The sequence below is a fragment of the Saccopteryx bilineata genome, chromosome 6, assembly GCF_036850765.1.
Source record: "Saccopteryx bilineata isolate mSacBil1 chromosome 6, mSacBil1_pri_phased_curated, whole genome shotgun sequence".
NCBI lineage: Eukaryota > Metazoa > Chordata > Mammalia > Chiroptera > Emballonuridae > Saccopteryx > Saccopteryx bilineata.
The window spans coordinates 127,845,039-127,857,717 of NC_089495.1; the positions used below are offsets into that span (position 1 = coordinate 127,845,039).

A 12,679-nucleotide genomic window follows, 5' to 3' on the forward strand; every position below is an offset into this window, starting at 1 on the left:
CTGGTCCCCTTGGGATGTGCCCTAAGGACCCTCATGACCCATAAAAAACCTTAAACGGTTCTCAGTCCACACCAGAAGTGGATCCAGTGCAGTTGCTCTGAGCCAGTTGTATGTGTGGCATGGAACAAAGATCTGAGTGAGCCCGTGACTCTCTGCTCCCACCGTTCCTGGGATAGCTGACTGCAGCCATGGGAGAAGACACACAGAACGTAAGAGGAGGGAGGGAGCAATTGTGGGATACTTTTGGAGAAGCTAACAAAAGTGAAATATAGATGACAGGTCAGATAAAAACACCGTATCAACGTTCAGTTCACTTAAGTTGATAAATGTACTTGTTATGTAAAAGAATATCCTCATTCTTTGGAAATACACAATGAAATATTTAGGGATATTTAGAGGCCATGAACTTACTCTCCAATAATTCAAAAACAAGTGTCCTCTGTGTGTGTGTGTGTGTTTATATACAGTGAGAGACAAAAATAGGGCAAAGGATAAAGCAAAAGGTGCTACAATCTGAAAGGATACCATGCAGCCTTCGAATGACGAAATGCAGAGACCATCAAACAACAAACCCACCTGAGGAGGTTCGTAAATGGCAGCCACCTCGGCCCTGATGCCCAGAGGAATGTCTTTGTGCTCTGTGTACCGTCCGTACAAGTACCCGAAATGCTGGTTCCCCGTCTTCCTCCAGAAATCAAGGAAGCGGTCAGCAACTGTGTGATTCTCAAACATGATATTGTCCACGTGTCTGTATTTCTGTAGAATTAACAACAAGCTAAATAAAAACATCCATCAAAGATTGCATCCTTTTAATGTTTTTTTTTTTATTGATTTGCCTTAGAGAAGAGAGAAAAAGGGGAGTGAGGATGAGAAGCATCAACTCATAGTTGCTTCTTTTATGTGCAAGCCTGAGGTTTCAAACTGGCGACCTCAGCATTCCAAGTAGACACTTTATCCCAGTGGTAGTCAACCTGGTCCCTATCACCCACTAGTGGGCATTCCAGCTTTCATGGTGGGCGGTGGTAGAGCAACCAAAGTATAAATAAAAAGATAGATTTAACTATAGTAAATTGTTTTATAAAGATTTATTCTGGCCTGACCTGTGATGGCGCAGTGGATAGAGTGTCAACCTGGAAACGCTGAGGTTGCTGGTTCAAAACCCTGGGCTTACCTGGTCAAGGCACATATGGGAGTTGATGCTTCGTACTCCTACCCCCCTTCTCTCTCTATCTCTCCTCTCTATAATGAATAAATAAAATCTTAAAAAAAAAAAAAAAAGAATCTTAAAAAGATTTATTCTGCCCTGACCAGGCAGTGGCACAGTGGATAGAGTGTCGGACTGGGATGCGGAGGACCCAGGTTCGAGACCCCGAGGTCGCCAGCTTGAGCGCGGGCTCATCTGGTTTGAGCAAAAGCTCACCAGCTTGGACCCAAGATCACTGGCAAGGGGTTACTCAGTCTGCTGAAGGCCCGCGGTCAAGGCACATATGAGAAAGCAATCAATGAACTAAGGTGTCACAATGAAAAACTGATTGATGCTTCTCATCTCTCTCCGTTCCTGTCTGTCTGTCCCTATCTATCCTTCTCTTTGTCACTGTAAAAAAAAAAAAAAAAACCCAAAAGATTTATTCTGCCAAACTTAGCAAAAATCTGACATCAAGTACTTGGTAAGTAATTATTATTATATGCTTTAATTTGCTGTAACTCTGCTTTATAAATTTTATGAAGTTACTTCCCTACTTTATAAATCACCATTACTGTGCAACTGGTGGGCGGTTAGAAAATTTTACTACTAACAGAGATACAAAAGTGGGCGGTAAGTATAAAAAGGTTGACTACCCCGCTCTATCCACTGCGCCACCACAGGTCAGGCATAAATAGCCCCATAGGGGGCTTCCTGGGTAGCTCCTGGTCGGGGAGCATGCAGGAGTCTATCTCTCTGCCTCCCCATCTCTCACTTAATAAAAATAAAATAAAATAAAGAGCATTTACCTGGCTCTGACACACAAACACACACGTGCGTACGCACGTGCAAACTTTAGGAATGTGTTCTGTCCTTAAGACTACTTCAGATTCTAGTGGGTAGGTAGAGTAGAGGTACAGTTCCTCAGTAAATTAGTTCAGATTAATCTAATTGGGATTTTACCTAAAACGAAGGGTTCAAAAAAAAAAACTAGAGAAAAAAATAGCTCTCAAAAAGAAAGAAAACGAGGTCCTGGCCGGTTAGCTCAACTACAAAGCATCAGCACGGCATGTGGAAGTCCCGGGTTTGATTTCCCGCCAGGGCACATAGAAGAAGTGCCCATCTGCTTCTCCACCCTCCCCCCTCTCCTTTCTCTGTCTCTCTTCCATTCCTGCAGCCAGGGCTCCACTGGAGCAAAGTTGGCCCAGGCACTGAGGATGGCTCCATGGCCTCCACCTCAGGCACTAGAATAGTTCCGGTTGCAACAGAGCAACACTCCAGATGGGCAAGGCATCGTCCCCTGGTGGGCATGCCGGGTGGATCATGGTCAGGCGCATGTGGAAGTCTGTCTCTCTGCCTCCCTGCTTCTCACTTCAGGAAAAAAAAAAAAGAAAGAAAATGAGAAAGAGCTGGAGGGAAGGGGAGAAGGAAAAGGAAAAAAGGTTTCCAAACAGTGCAGGAGACCACAGAATTCTCTGAGGAGCAAACCCGGGCAGGCAGTAGAAGGGGTAATAGAGGGTGGGCTGTTCCCAGAAGGCAGGGCCACAGAGCAGAAAAGGCCAGAATAACCACATGCAATTTTCCCTGGTTCTTTTTCTCCTCCTTCAGCCCAGCTCCCTACTTAACCTGGCTTGGATAGGTGCCCTGGGTTGGTTGCAGGACAGTGCTTCACAAGTTTCCAGAGACATAGTTTCTTAAAAGGCAAAGTCACAAGCACTGAGCATTGTAAACAGTCACCAAGACTACTCTGCCTCCACATAAGCTGACAACAGAAGCTCCACTCCCGCTTGCCAGAGCTACATATCTTACAAAGCACATCTTCAGTGATTTCAAAAAACAGCCAATCTGCCTGACCAGATGGTGGCACAGTGGATAGAGCGTTGGACTGGGATGCGGAGGACCCAGGTTCAAGACCCCGAGGCCAGCTTGAATGCGGGCTCATCTGGCTTGAGCAAAAAAAAAAAAAAAACTCATCAGCTTGGACCCAAGGTCGCTGACTCAAGTAAGGGGTTACTCGGTCTGCTGAAGGTCCGCGGTCAAGGCACATATGAGAAAGCAATCAATGAACTACTAAGGTGTCGCAATGAAAAACTAATGATTGATGCTTCTCATCTCTCTCTGTTCCTGTCTGTCTGTCCCTATCTATCCCTCTCTCTGTCCCTATAAAAAAAAACAAACAAAAAAACAGCCAATCTATCAGTCAAAACCTGCAAATCTGCCACATGTAATGAACTCTTGTGAGAGACAGCTCCTCTCCAAGGAAATGTTCATTTCTCAGCCATGAAAACAAAGCTGCTTCCTACTGTCACAAGGACACAGTGAGCACCTCACCTGTCTGTTCAGTGTGATGGCACTGGGCTGGCACTTAGTGCAGATACCATTGGGCCATGGCAGGTGTCCCTCACATCCCGATTTAATCTTGCAACTGATGTTCTCCAGGGCAACAAATTTCCCCCTAAACAAGAAGAAAAAATTTAATAAGACATGACAATGTAAAGAGTTTGGTAGAATGGAAATAATACGTATCTTATACCTCTGCATAGAGCTCCCAGGAGGGGAAGCAGGGAGAATGTGCTAACCACCTCCTATGCATTCAGATTACATAAATGTCTAACTACTTTCCTATGAAAACCATTTAAGTTTTTTATATTTTTTATTTTATTTAAAATGTTTTATTTTTTACAAAGAGAAAGGAGACAGAGACAGAGAGAAAGAAACATCGATTTGTTGTTCCACCCATTCATGCCATCACTGGTTGATTTTTATTTTACTTATTGATTTTAGTGAGAGAGGAAGGGAGAAAGAGACACAGGCACATCGAGCTGTTCATGTATGTGCCCTGACCAGGGATTGAACTGACAACCTCTGTGCTTTCAGACGATGCTCTAACCAACTGAGCTATCCAACCAGGGCAGTTGATTTCTGTATTTGCCTTGACCAGGGATCAAACCCACAACCTCAGCATGTCAAGGACAACAATCTCACTAACTGAGCATCCGGCCAGGGCCTAAAACCCATTTGAATTTTCACTATCACTAACATCATAACAATTTTCAAGAAAAACATTCAATACCTATTAATTTAACCTGAGCCCCTGAAGGAACATGCAGAGCTTTTTAAGTTTCCTTAATTCAGTGGTTCTCAAAATGTGCTCCAAGGCGCATTGGTACACCCTAGATTTCCAGATGCGCCCTATGGTATTCCAGAGAAATATGTGCCTGTTGGGGACCAAAAAACCAACAAAGATTTTAGAGTTTAGATTTCTGGGGGACAGAAGTGTGGGGAATTGGCTGTAAGCTGACAGTCTGCCCAACCCCCCACCTCACTTGCCTGATTAGGTTGCAAAAGGCTGTTAAGCTGTGGTGCTGGATTGTTTACACTACCCCCAATGTTACCTGGAAAGACTGGAGGCAAGTTTCTTCTATCCTTTGTTTGGTGTAAAGTTAAGATAATATGTATGGTAAGGGTTTTCTGCACTCAACACAATTAAGAATAAAAAAGAGAGGAATTCTTCAATGTATTGATGAGAAAATGAGAGTTTGTCTTTCAAATATATGCCCAAACATTGAAGAAATCACTAGGACACATTAGGCTCATGTTTCTCAGAAACATAAGAATGAAAAAACGTAACACATTTGCACCAGGACCTGCCAAATTTACTAAATCTTAATAAGAATGTATCTATATATATAAAAAGATAACTTTGTCATTTTTTTATTTTTTAACCCCTCTTTATTACAAATTCTAAAAAGCATAACTCAAAAAATGTAATTTTTTTTTGTGACAGAGACCCAGAGAGAGGGACAGATAGGGACAGACAAGAGAGAGAGAGAGAAGAGAAGCATCAATTCTTCATTGCAGCATCTTAGTTGTTCACTGATTGCTTTTTCATATGTGCCTTGACCCAGGGGCTACAGTAGAGTGAGTGATCCCTTGCTCAAGCCAGCGACCTTGGGTTCAAGCTGGTGAGCCTTGCTCAAACCAGATGAATCTATGCTCAAGCTGACGACCTTGGGATTTTGAACCTGGGTTCTTCTCCGCATCCCAGTCCAATGCTCTATCCACTGTGTCACTGCCTAGGCAGGCAAAAAAAATTTTTTAATGTCAGAATAAATTTAATTTTGTCATATTTATTTTGTTTAATTACCACAAAACCACGCTTGGACTTTATATTTCTTTTCTTTAATATTTAACTTAATTATTACAACATATTCCTCAAAAATTTGTACATAGTACGCCTACAATTATTTGTAGGATTTTTTTTTTTTTTGCATTTTTCTGAAGCTGGAAATGGGGAGACAGTCAGATAGACTCCCGCATTAGCCCGACCGGGATCCACCCAGCACGCCCACCAGGCGGCGATGCTCTGCCCACCAGGGGACGATGCTCTGCCCCTCCGGGGCTTCGCTCTGTTGTGACCAGAGCTACTCCAGCGCCTGGGGCAGAAGCCAAGGAGCCATCCCCAGCGCCCGGGCCATCTTTGCTCCAATGGAGCCTCGCTGCGGGAGGGGAAGAGAGAGACAGAGAGGAAAGAGAGGGGGAGGGATGGAGAAGCAGATGGGCGCTTCTCCTGTGCACCCTGGCCAGGAATCGAACCCGGGACTTCTGCACGCCAGGCCGACACTCTACCACTGAGCCAACCGGCCAGGGCCTATTTGTAGGATTTTAAATGTGCCCCGACTTCAAAAAGTTTGAGAACCACTGCCTTAATTTATCAGCAACACTTACTCTTTCAGTCTCACACTTAGATGTCTATAAAGAATTCTTACTCCTAGGAAAACCTGATTAGAATATCCAACAAAGGTATCTTCATTGTGCTTTTGGCCCAAATAAAAACTGTGGTTAGAAGAGTGCCACTGAGGAAGTACTGGACCCACTCTGAACCCAGGGTAAGAGGTCCACCATTCAGTCTCCTGTTCACAAAATGGTTCAAACGTTCAGTCCTATCTTCACAAGTCAACAGCATGCTATTCTGATGGCACGTGGGAGCAGTGACTGCCACCACGCCTGTCCGCATGTTAATGACAGCTACAAATGTGCCTGCACAGGAGACTTTGGTTGTTGACCTAGACTGAAGAAAGGATGACAGATTCATCCCCCTGGCCCAGAAAGTTTCATAGCTCATACCACTGACAGGCAAGAATGGGTTTCTGGTGGTATTTTTTGTTCCTGGCCTAACTTTTTTTAAAAGTCATTTTAGGATGTCAGTGGGTTGTCAGAGGTAAACTACAATCAGGCCAACATGATATTCTTCACAAAATGTTGCTGACGTGGGTTCAGCCACCATCTTCTCTTGCTGTACTGGCAAGAACTATAAAATCATATATGAAATTTGTCCTGTTCTGGTAAGGTGAACATGTAGTCAACAGAAAGGTCACATGGCAAGAACCTGACATGGTTTAAAAGAAATCAAAAGGTTCCAAGTTTGTCATCTCTGGCCACAGTCACAGCCTGCACTCAAGGGAAGAGCTACCTCACTGCCCACTGCCTCCTCCCACACCAGCCTATTTGAGCCTGCAGGGTGGCTGGCCCACAACAGTGTCATTGCTCCAGCCCCAATGGACAGCTACACACCAGGTTCCTGGGAAGGGGCTGACAAAGGCTGTCCAACATAACCACGAAGTGGTTCCATTTTCCAAAAACCAGAGGAAAAGATTAGACACCAGAAACAACCGGCCACCGCTGTGCCTTATCTCATCCGCTTTCACATACAACTAAATTGCCAGGGCACTGCACACCCAGGGGTAGGTCAAAGAGCTCCCTGGAGGTCTTCACAGTGGCCAGCACCAGCTTGGCCCAATACTCTGGGCACTGTGGATAACAGTAGGGCATCAGAGTTTCCATCCTATCTGTTTCTTTTCTACAATCAGGTCAAAATCTATGAATTCAAGAGCTTCAGGTCCAGATCCCCCGATCTTTACTTTTCTTATTCATGTGAGACAGTGGCCTTAAGCAACACCCATCAGACACAAAACAGCCTTCTGAGTTGACCATGCTCAGGTTACTTACTTGTCAGCCCCTCCAGTCAGCTTTCGGATGTAGGCGTGAAAGGACATGTGCTTCACGGGCGGTTCGAGATGGTTCAGGTAGTCTTCATCAAATGGCTGCCAAGACACAGTCAGACCAGTCACATACCTTCAGAGGCTGCAGAGTCAGGTGGCACGTGGCCACGCTCCCATGGCACAGGGAGAGCCAGGCCCGCGGAAGGTGAGGAAGAGAATGAGGACTGGCTCTCGCTACCACTCCAGGTCAGAACCAACCTTTCCTTTGGGTGGCAGTTATCTTTTCAAGATGTAAATGGAAAATGAATCTCTATTAGATATAAAATGCTGTAAATCAAATAAATATCAGAATAATTATGCAAAGAAGTCACAAGATGAAGCAAGAGGTGCCTCATGGAGAAAACTGGGTTAACCTTCTGCTATAAATTCCACATTAACCAGTTACCAGTCAGTATTATTATGGTAACTCTCAATCTCACCAGACAATCAGCAGAGGAGACGTGAGAATCAGGGTGAAGTAAATCAGACAATGACTAGCATGAAACCGCCAGACCCAGCTTTGTGTCAGGTTCTAAAGAATTGTCCAGGCCTGACCTGTGGTGGCGCAGTGGGATAAGGCGTCGACCTGGAACACTGAGGTTGCCGGTTCAAAACCCTGGGCTTGCCTGGTCAGGGCACATGTGGGAGTTGATGCTTCCTGCTCCTCCCCCTTCTCTCTCTCTCTCTCTCTTTCTCTCTATCCCCTCTCTCTAAAAAAAAAAAAAAATCAATAAATAAAATATTTAAAAAAAAAAAAAAAGAATTGTCCAGGGAGCCCACTGTAAATACAGCCCCTTTATCACCACAACACAAGTGCCTGATCCATTCATAATCCACCCACAAAGTTACTGCCATAAATAAAGGTTTGCCTCCATGCTACTTGCAGTGGAGGGAATCTGAGGCCCAGGGCAATAAATAGATGAGTTCTAACTGCAACGGCCAAGTGCAGGGACCTGGGGAAGCACTTTGATGGCCCTGGGAAGCATGAACTTAACCAGACTCACCTCTAGAGGAACACAGTGCACACACTTCCCCAGCGGGCCATGTCGGCATCTGAAAAGAACACAAAGAAACACACAGCAGTTAGCATGTCTGTGTTCCTAGTGCTGTCTTCCTACATTTTTGATACTTAAAATGTACACAAGACTTTATAAAGTAGACTTATTTTATATGGTACATGGTGAATGTTTTTAATAGTTCAGTTAATTTTGATATGTATTAGAAAAAACTGATCAGCACTTCAAACCTGTGATTTTATAGATATTAACTGCTTAAAATGACACTAACTGCCCTGGCCAGATAGCTTGGTTGGTTATGGCATCATTCCAAAGTGCAAAAGTTGCTGGTTCGATCCATGGTCAGGGCACATACAGGAGCAGACTGATGTTCCTGTATGTATGTTTCTCTCTCTCCCTCTCCCTTCCTCTCTCACTAAAACCAATAAAATAAAATAAAAAATTATACTAACCAAAAATAAAAGTGAATGGATTTAAAGTCATTTAAATAAAAATGGGTCCTGGCTGGTTGACTCAGCAGTAAAGCCTTGGCCTGGTGTGTGGAAGTCTCAGGCTCTATTCCCAGTTAGGGCACTCAGGAGAATTGACCATCTGCTTCTCCACCCCTCCCCCTTCTCTCTCCCGCTCTCTTCCCCTCCAACAGCTATGGCTCAGTTGGAGCAAGTTGGCCCTAGGCACTGAGGATGGCTCCATGGCCTCGCATCAGGCACTAAAACAGCCCGGCTGCTGAGCAACGGAGCAGCAGGCCAGATGGGCAGAGCACTGCCTCGTAGGGGGCTTGCCAGTGGATCCCAGTCAGGGCACATGCAGGAGTCTGTCTCTGCCTCCTCGCCTCTCACTTAATAATAAAAAAACAAACAAACAAATAAATAAATAATAAAATGTTAAGCAAACACTAACAAAGGTGGTCCATAAACAGGACAAAAACCCTGACAGTGGTAAATAAGTAACTCTACTTTAGAAAATACCCACATCACACATTTTGGAAAGAGGCATATAAAGGCTGTCAGCTCTGTGAGTTTCAGTCATGTCAGCTTCAGAAGCTCTGCATATCTGACACAACAGCAGAGATGGGCTCAGCTGACGAGGCAGTGATGGGTTGGTAGGAAAGCTGAGTGGTGGTCCATCCTGACTCAATCAGAACCCTTTTTTTTTTTTTTTTTTTTTTTGTATTTTTCTGAAGCTGGAAACGGGGAGAGACAGACTCCCACATGCGCCCAACCGGGATCCACCCGGCACGCCCACCAGGGGGCGATGTTCTGCCCACCAGGGGGGTGATGCTCTGCCCCTCCGGGGCATCGCTCTGTCACAACCAGAGCCACTCTAGCGCCTGGGGCAGAGGCCAAGGAGCCATCCCCAGCGCCCGGGCCATTCTTGCTCCAATGGAGCCTCGCTGCGGGAGGGGAAGAGAGAGACAGAGAGGAAGGAGAGGGGGAGGGGTGGAGAAGCAGATGGACGCCTCTCCTGTGTGCCCTGGCCGGGAATCGAACCCGGGACCCCTGCACGCCAGGCCGACGCTCTACCACTGAGCCAACCGGCCAGGGCCAGAACCCTTTTTAAATGGGGTCAAGCTCTTAGATGCACAGAGTTCTACATTTCTGAGTGGAGATGGCCAGTCTCTCCTATCAGGTAGGCTCTAAGAGATGGTTAATGAGCCTCTAAGGCAGGCACAGGTGGGAGCTGGCACTGGCAACCAGGAGAAAACACACAGAAGAAGCATGCAGGTGACGGCTCTGGCTACGAGATGGCCTGTGCCGACAGCAGGAGAGCACCACTTGGGCTCTTAAACCCAAGCCCGGCAAGCTTCAAAGGCAGTGCCAGCAAACCCAGTGTCTCGGTGTCAGCACTGCCACACCTGGGGAGGGATGCAGTTAACAAGACTCTGCTGCCGACAGGAAACCTTTAATCAGAAAGCTCTGCATCACTGAGTGTAAATGCAGGTGTTTCCGCTCTCTTTAAAAGAAATTGCAGCCAGGCTACCCAGTGGATAGTGTCAGACTGGGACGCGGAGAACCCAGATTTGAAAACTCAAGGTCGCTGCCTTGAACGCAGGCTCACCAGCTTGAGCGCGGGGTCACTGGCTTGAGCATGGGATGATAGACATGACCCCAAGGTCACTGGCTTGAGCCCAAAGGTCGCTAGCTTGAAGCCCAAGATCGCTGGCTTGAGCCCAAGGTCGCTGGTTTGAATAAGGGGTCACTTGCTCTGCTGGAGCCCCCTGGTCAAGGCACATATGAGAAAGCAGTCAATGAACAACTAAGGTGCCACAACGAAGAACTGATGTTTCTCATCTCTCTCCTTTCCTGTCTGTCCCTATCTATCTCTCTGTGTCACACACACACACACAAAAGGGAATTGCAGAAATCTACACCAAAGCACACCATCTCAGCATTTATATAATCCCAAGTGAAACATGGTCAAAGAGGCACTGTCTTCAGCAAGTGAGTCGTCACTGAAAGAATGGGAAGAAAGTCCATGCATGTGATATTGAAGCTATTCCACCACCATTACACGAAGTGACAGGAACAAGCACCTTACATGACTAGGCACCAAAGTGTCACCCCTCTACCTGTCCCTCCTTCTGCCCATCGTACTTGCTAAAGCCCCCTCTGCCACAGGGCAGTCAAGTCTCTTTAGGGGCACATCAGGGTTAAGGTGATTTAAGGACCCTCTTCTTTCAAATCTCTTAGTTCCAAATACCTGAAAACTTTCAAGTCCATGTAGAACACATTCTGGACTCAAGCAACGAGAAAAGTTTACAAATAATTAAATGAAACAATCAGAAAATAGTCAAACTGTAAACTTAGCTTCTTCATTGAACCCTTCCTACAACAGGACACTTTATAAACACTTCTTGACCAAGGCCTAAAGCCAGCACAGGCAGGCCCTGAGCCCCAGCACTCACAGCTGAGGGTCGCGGCTCCGGTAAATCTTCCCGTCCTGTCTGCTCAGGTACTGGTCGATCTCATCTTCCACCACATTGGGAACACCAAAGGCCTTCAACCCCACCGGGGCAGACGTCTCCATTTCAGAAGAGGGTCCGGCAAGGCTCGAGGGAAACAGGAACAACAAATCGCCATGCCTGTTAAATGACAAATATAAGTCGAGGCCTGCCTTCTTTCTAGAACCTGAGCGGCACAGAAGATCCACTCAAATGTGAGACTCTCTGACAATTGCAAAAAAGCAAATCTCACACTCTGAGAGCCTAAAAATGAGTTTTCCACTTTTAGGAGATGAGAATTCTCCTCTCATACATCTCTCTGCTTTTTAGCTTAACAAAGGCCAGCAGCAGGGTCTCTGCAGCTGCACCTTCTTTCACAACTGTCCTTTAGCATTTATGACATATGTTCACATACCTATCTGGTTTAACACAGGTGAGTACACAGTTGGCCCTGGAACAATGCTGGGGTTATGGGCACCCGCCTTAGGTAAGATGGCACAGACCACTGCAGTTGGCCCTCCACATCACATATTGAAAATCCACAGTTGGTTGAACCTGTGTATTTACTGAAAAATACCCATGTAGGCTGGCCTGAGGTGGTGCAGGAGATAAATGGTAGATCTGGAAAGCTGAGGTTGTTGGTTCAAAACCCTGGGCTTGTCCCATCAAGGCACATATGACAAGCGATCAGTGAATAACTAATGCAAAGCAACTACGAGTTGATGCTTCTCACTCCCCGTCCTCTCTCTTCTCTCTCTGTAAAAGCAATAAATAAAATCTTAAGAAAATACCCGTGTGCCTGACCTGTGGTGGCGCAGTGAATAAAGCGTCAACCTGGAACGCTGAGGTTGCTGGTTCAAAACCCTGGGCTTGTCTGGTCAAGGCACATATGGGAATTGATGTTTCCTGCTCCTCCCCCTGTTCTCTATCTCTCCCTCTCTCTCTCTCTCCCCTCTCTCTCTAATAAAAATGAATAAATAAAAAAATCTTAAAAAGTAAATAAAATAACATAAAAAAAATACCCGTGTGTGAGTGGACCAGTACAGAGCACACTCACTTGGCTCAAGGGTCAGCTATACAATCACAACACAGCGTCTCCTTCCTCCCCCATTCTCTGCTTGGCTCCCATTTTCCTTTGTTCATTCCTTAGCCCAGTGGTCCCCAATCTTTTTTGGGCCACAGACCGGTTTAATATCAGAAAATATTTTCACGGACCGGCCTTTAGGGTGGGACGAATAAATGCACAAAATAAAATTATGCAACTGGTGTAAAAACTTGTGGTATTTTTAAATATAATTGTCGACATGCTTGCTTCGGCAGCACATATACTAAATATAATTGTCAAACTTACGAGACAAGCGTCAAGAGTGAGCCTTAGACAGATGTAACAGAGGGAATCTGGTCATTTTTTAAAAATAAAACATTGTTCAGACTTAAATATAAATAAAACGGAAATAATGTAAGTTATTTATTCTTTCTCTGCGGACCGGTACCAAAT

At 45.5% G+C, this 12,679-nt stretch overlaps 1 protein-coding gene across 2 annotated transcripts in view; it reads right to left on the reverse strand.

Annotated features, from left to right (window-relative positions):
* The window catches only part of NPLOC4 (NPL4 homolog, ubiquitin recognition factor), a 72,981-nt gene that overhangs the window by 33,926 nt on the left and 26,376 nt on the right, over positions 1 to 12,679 (reverse strand). Inside the window, exons 4-8 of one of the 2 annotated variants that reach the window (XM_066236104.1) lie at positions 11,146 to 11,322; positions 8,229 to 8,277; positions 7,193 to 7,287; positions 3,515 to 3,638; positions 577 to 756 (exon numbers count right to left, since the gene is read on the reverse strand). In XM_066236104.1, coding sequence (XP_066092201.1) covers positions 577 to 756; positions 3,515 to 3,638; positions 7,193 to 7,287; positions 8,229 to 8,277; positions 11,146 to 11,322 — 625 coding nt within the window. The remainder of the gene's footprint in view (positions 1 to 576; positions 757 to 3,514; positions 3,639 to 7,192; positions 7,288 to 8,228; positions 8,278 to 11,145; positions 11,323 to 12,679) is intronic. The other variant, XM_066236103.1, reaches the window with a different exon arrangement.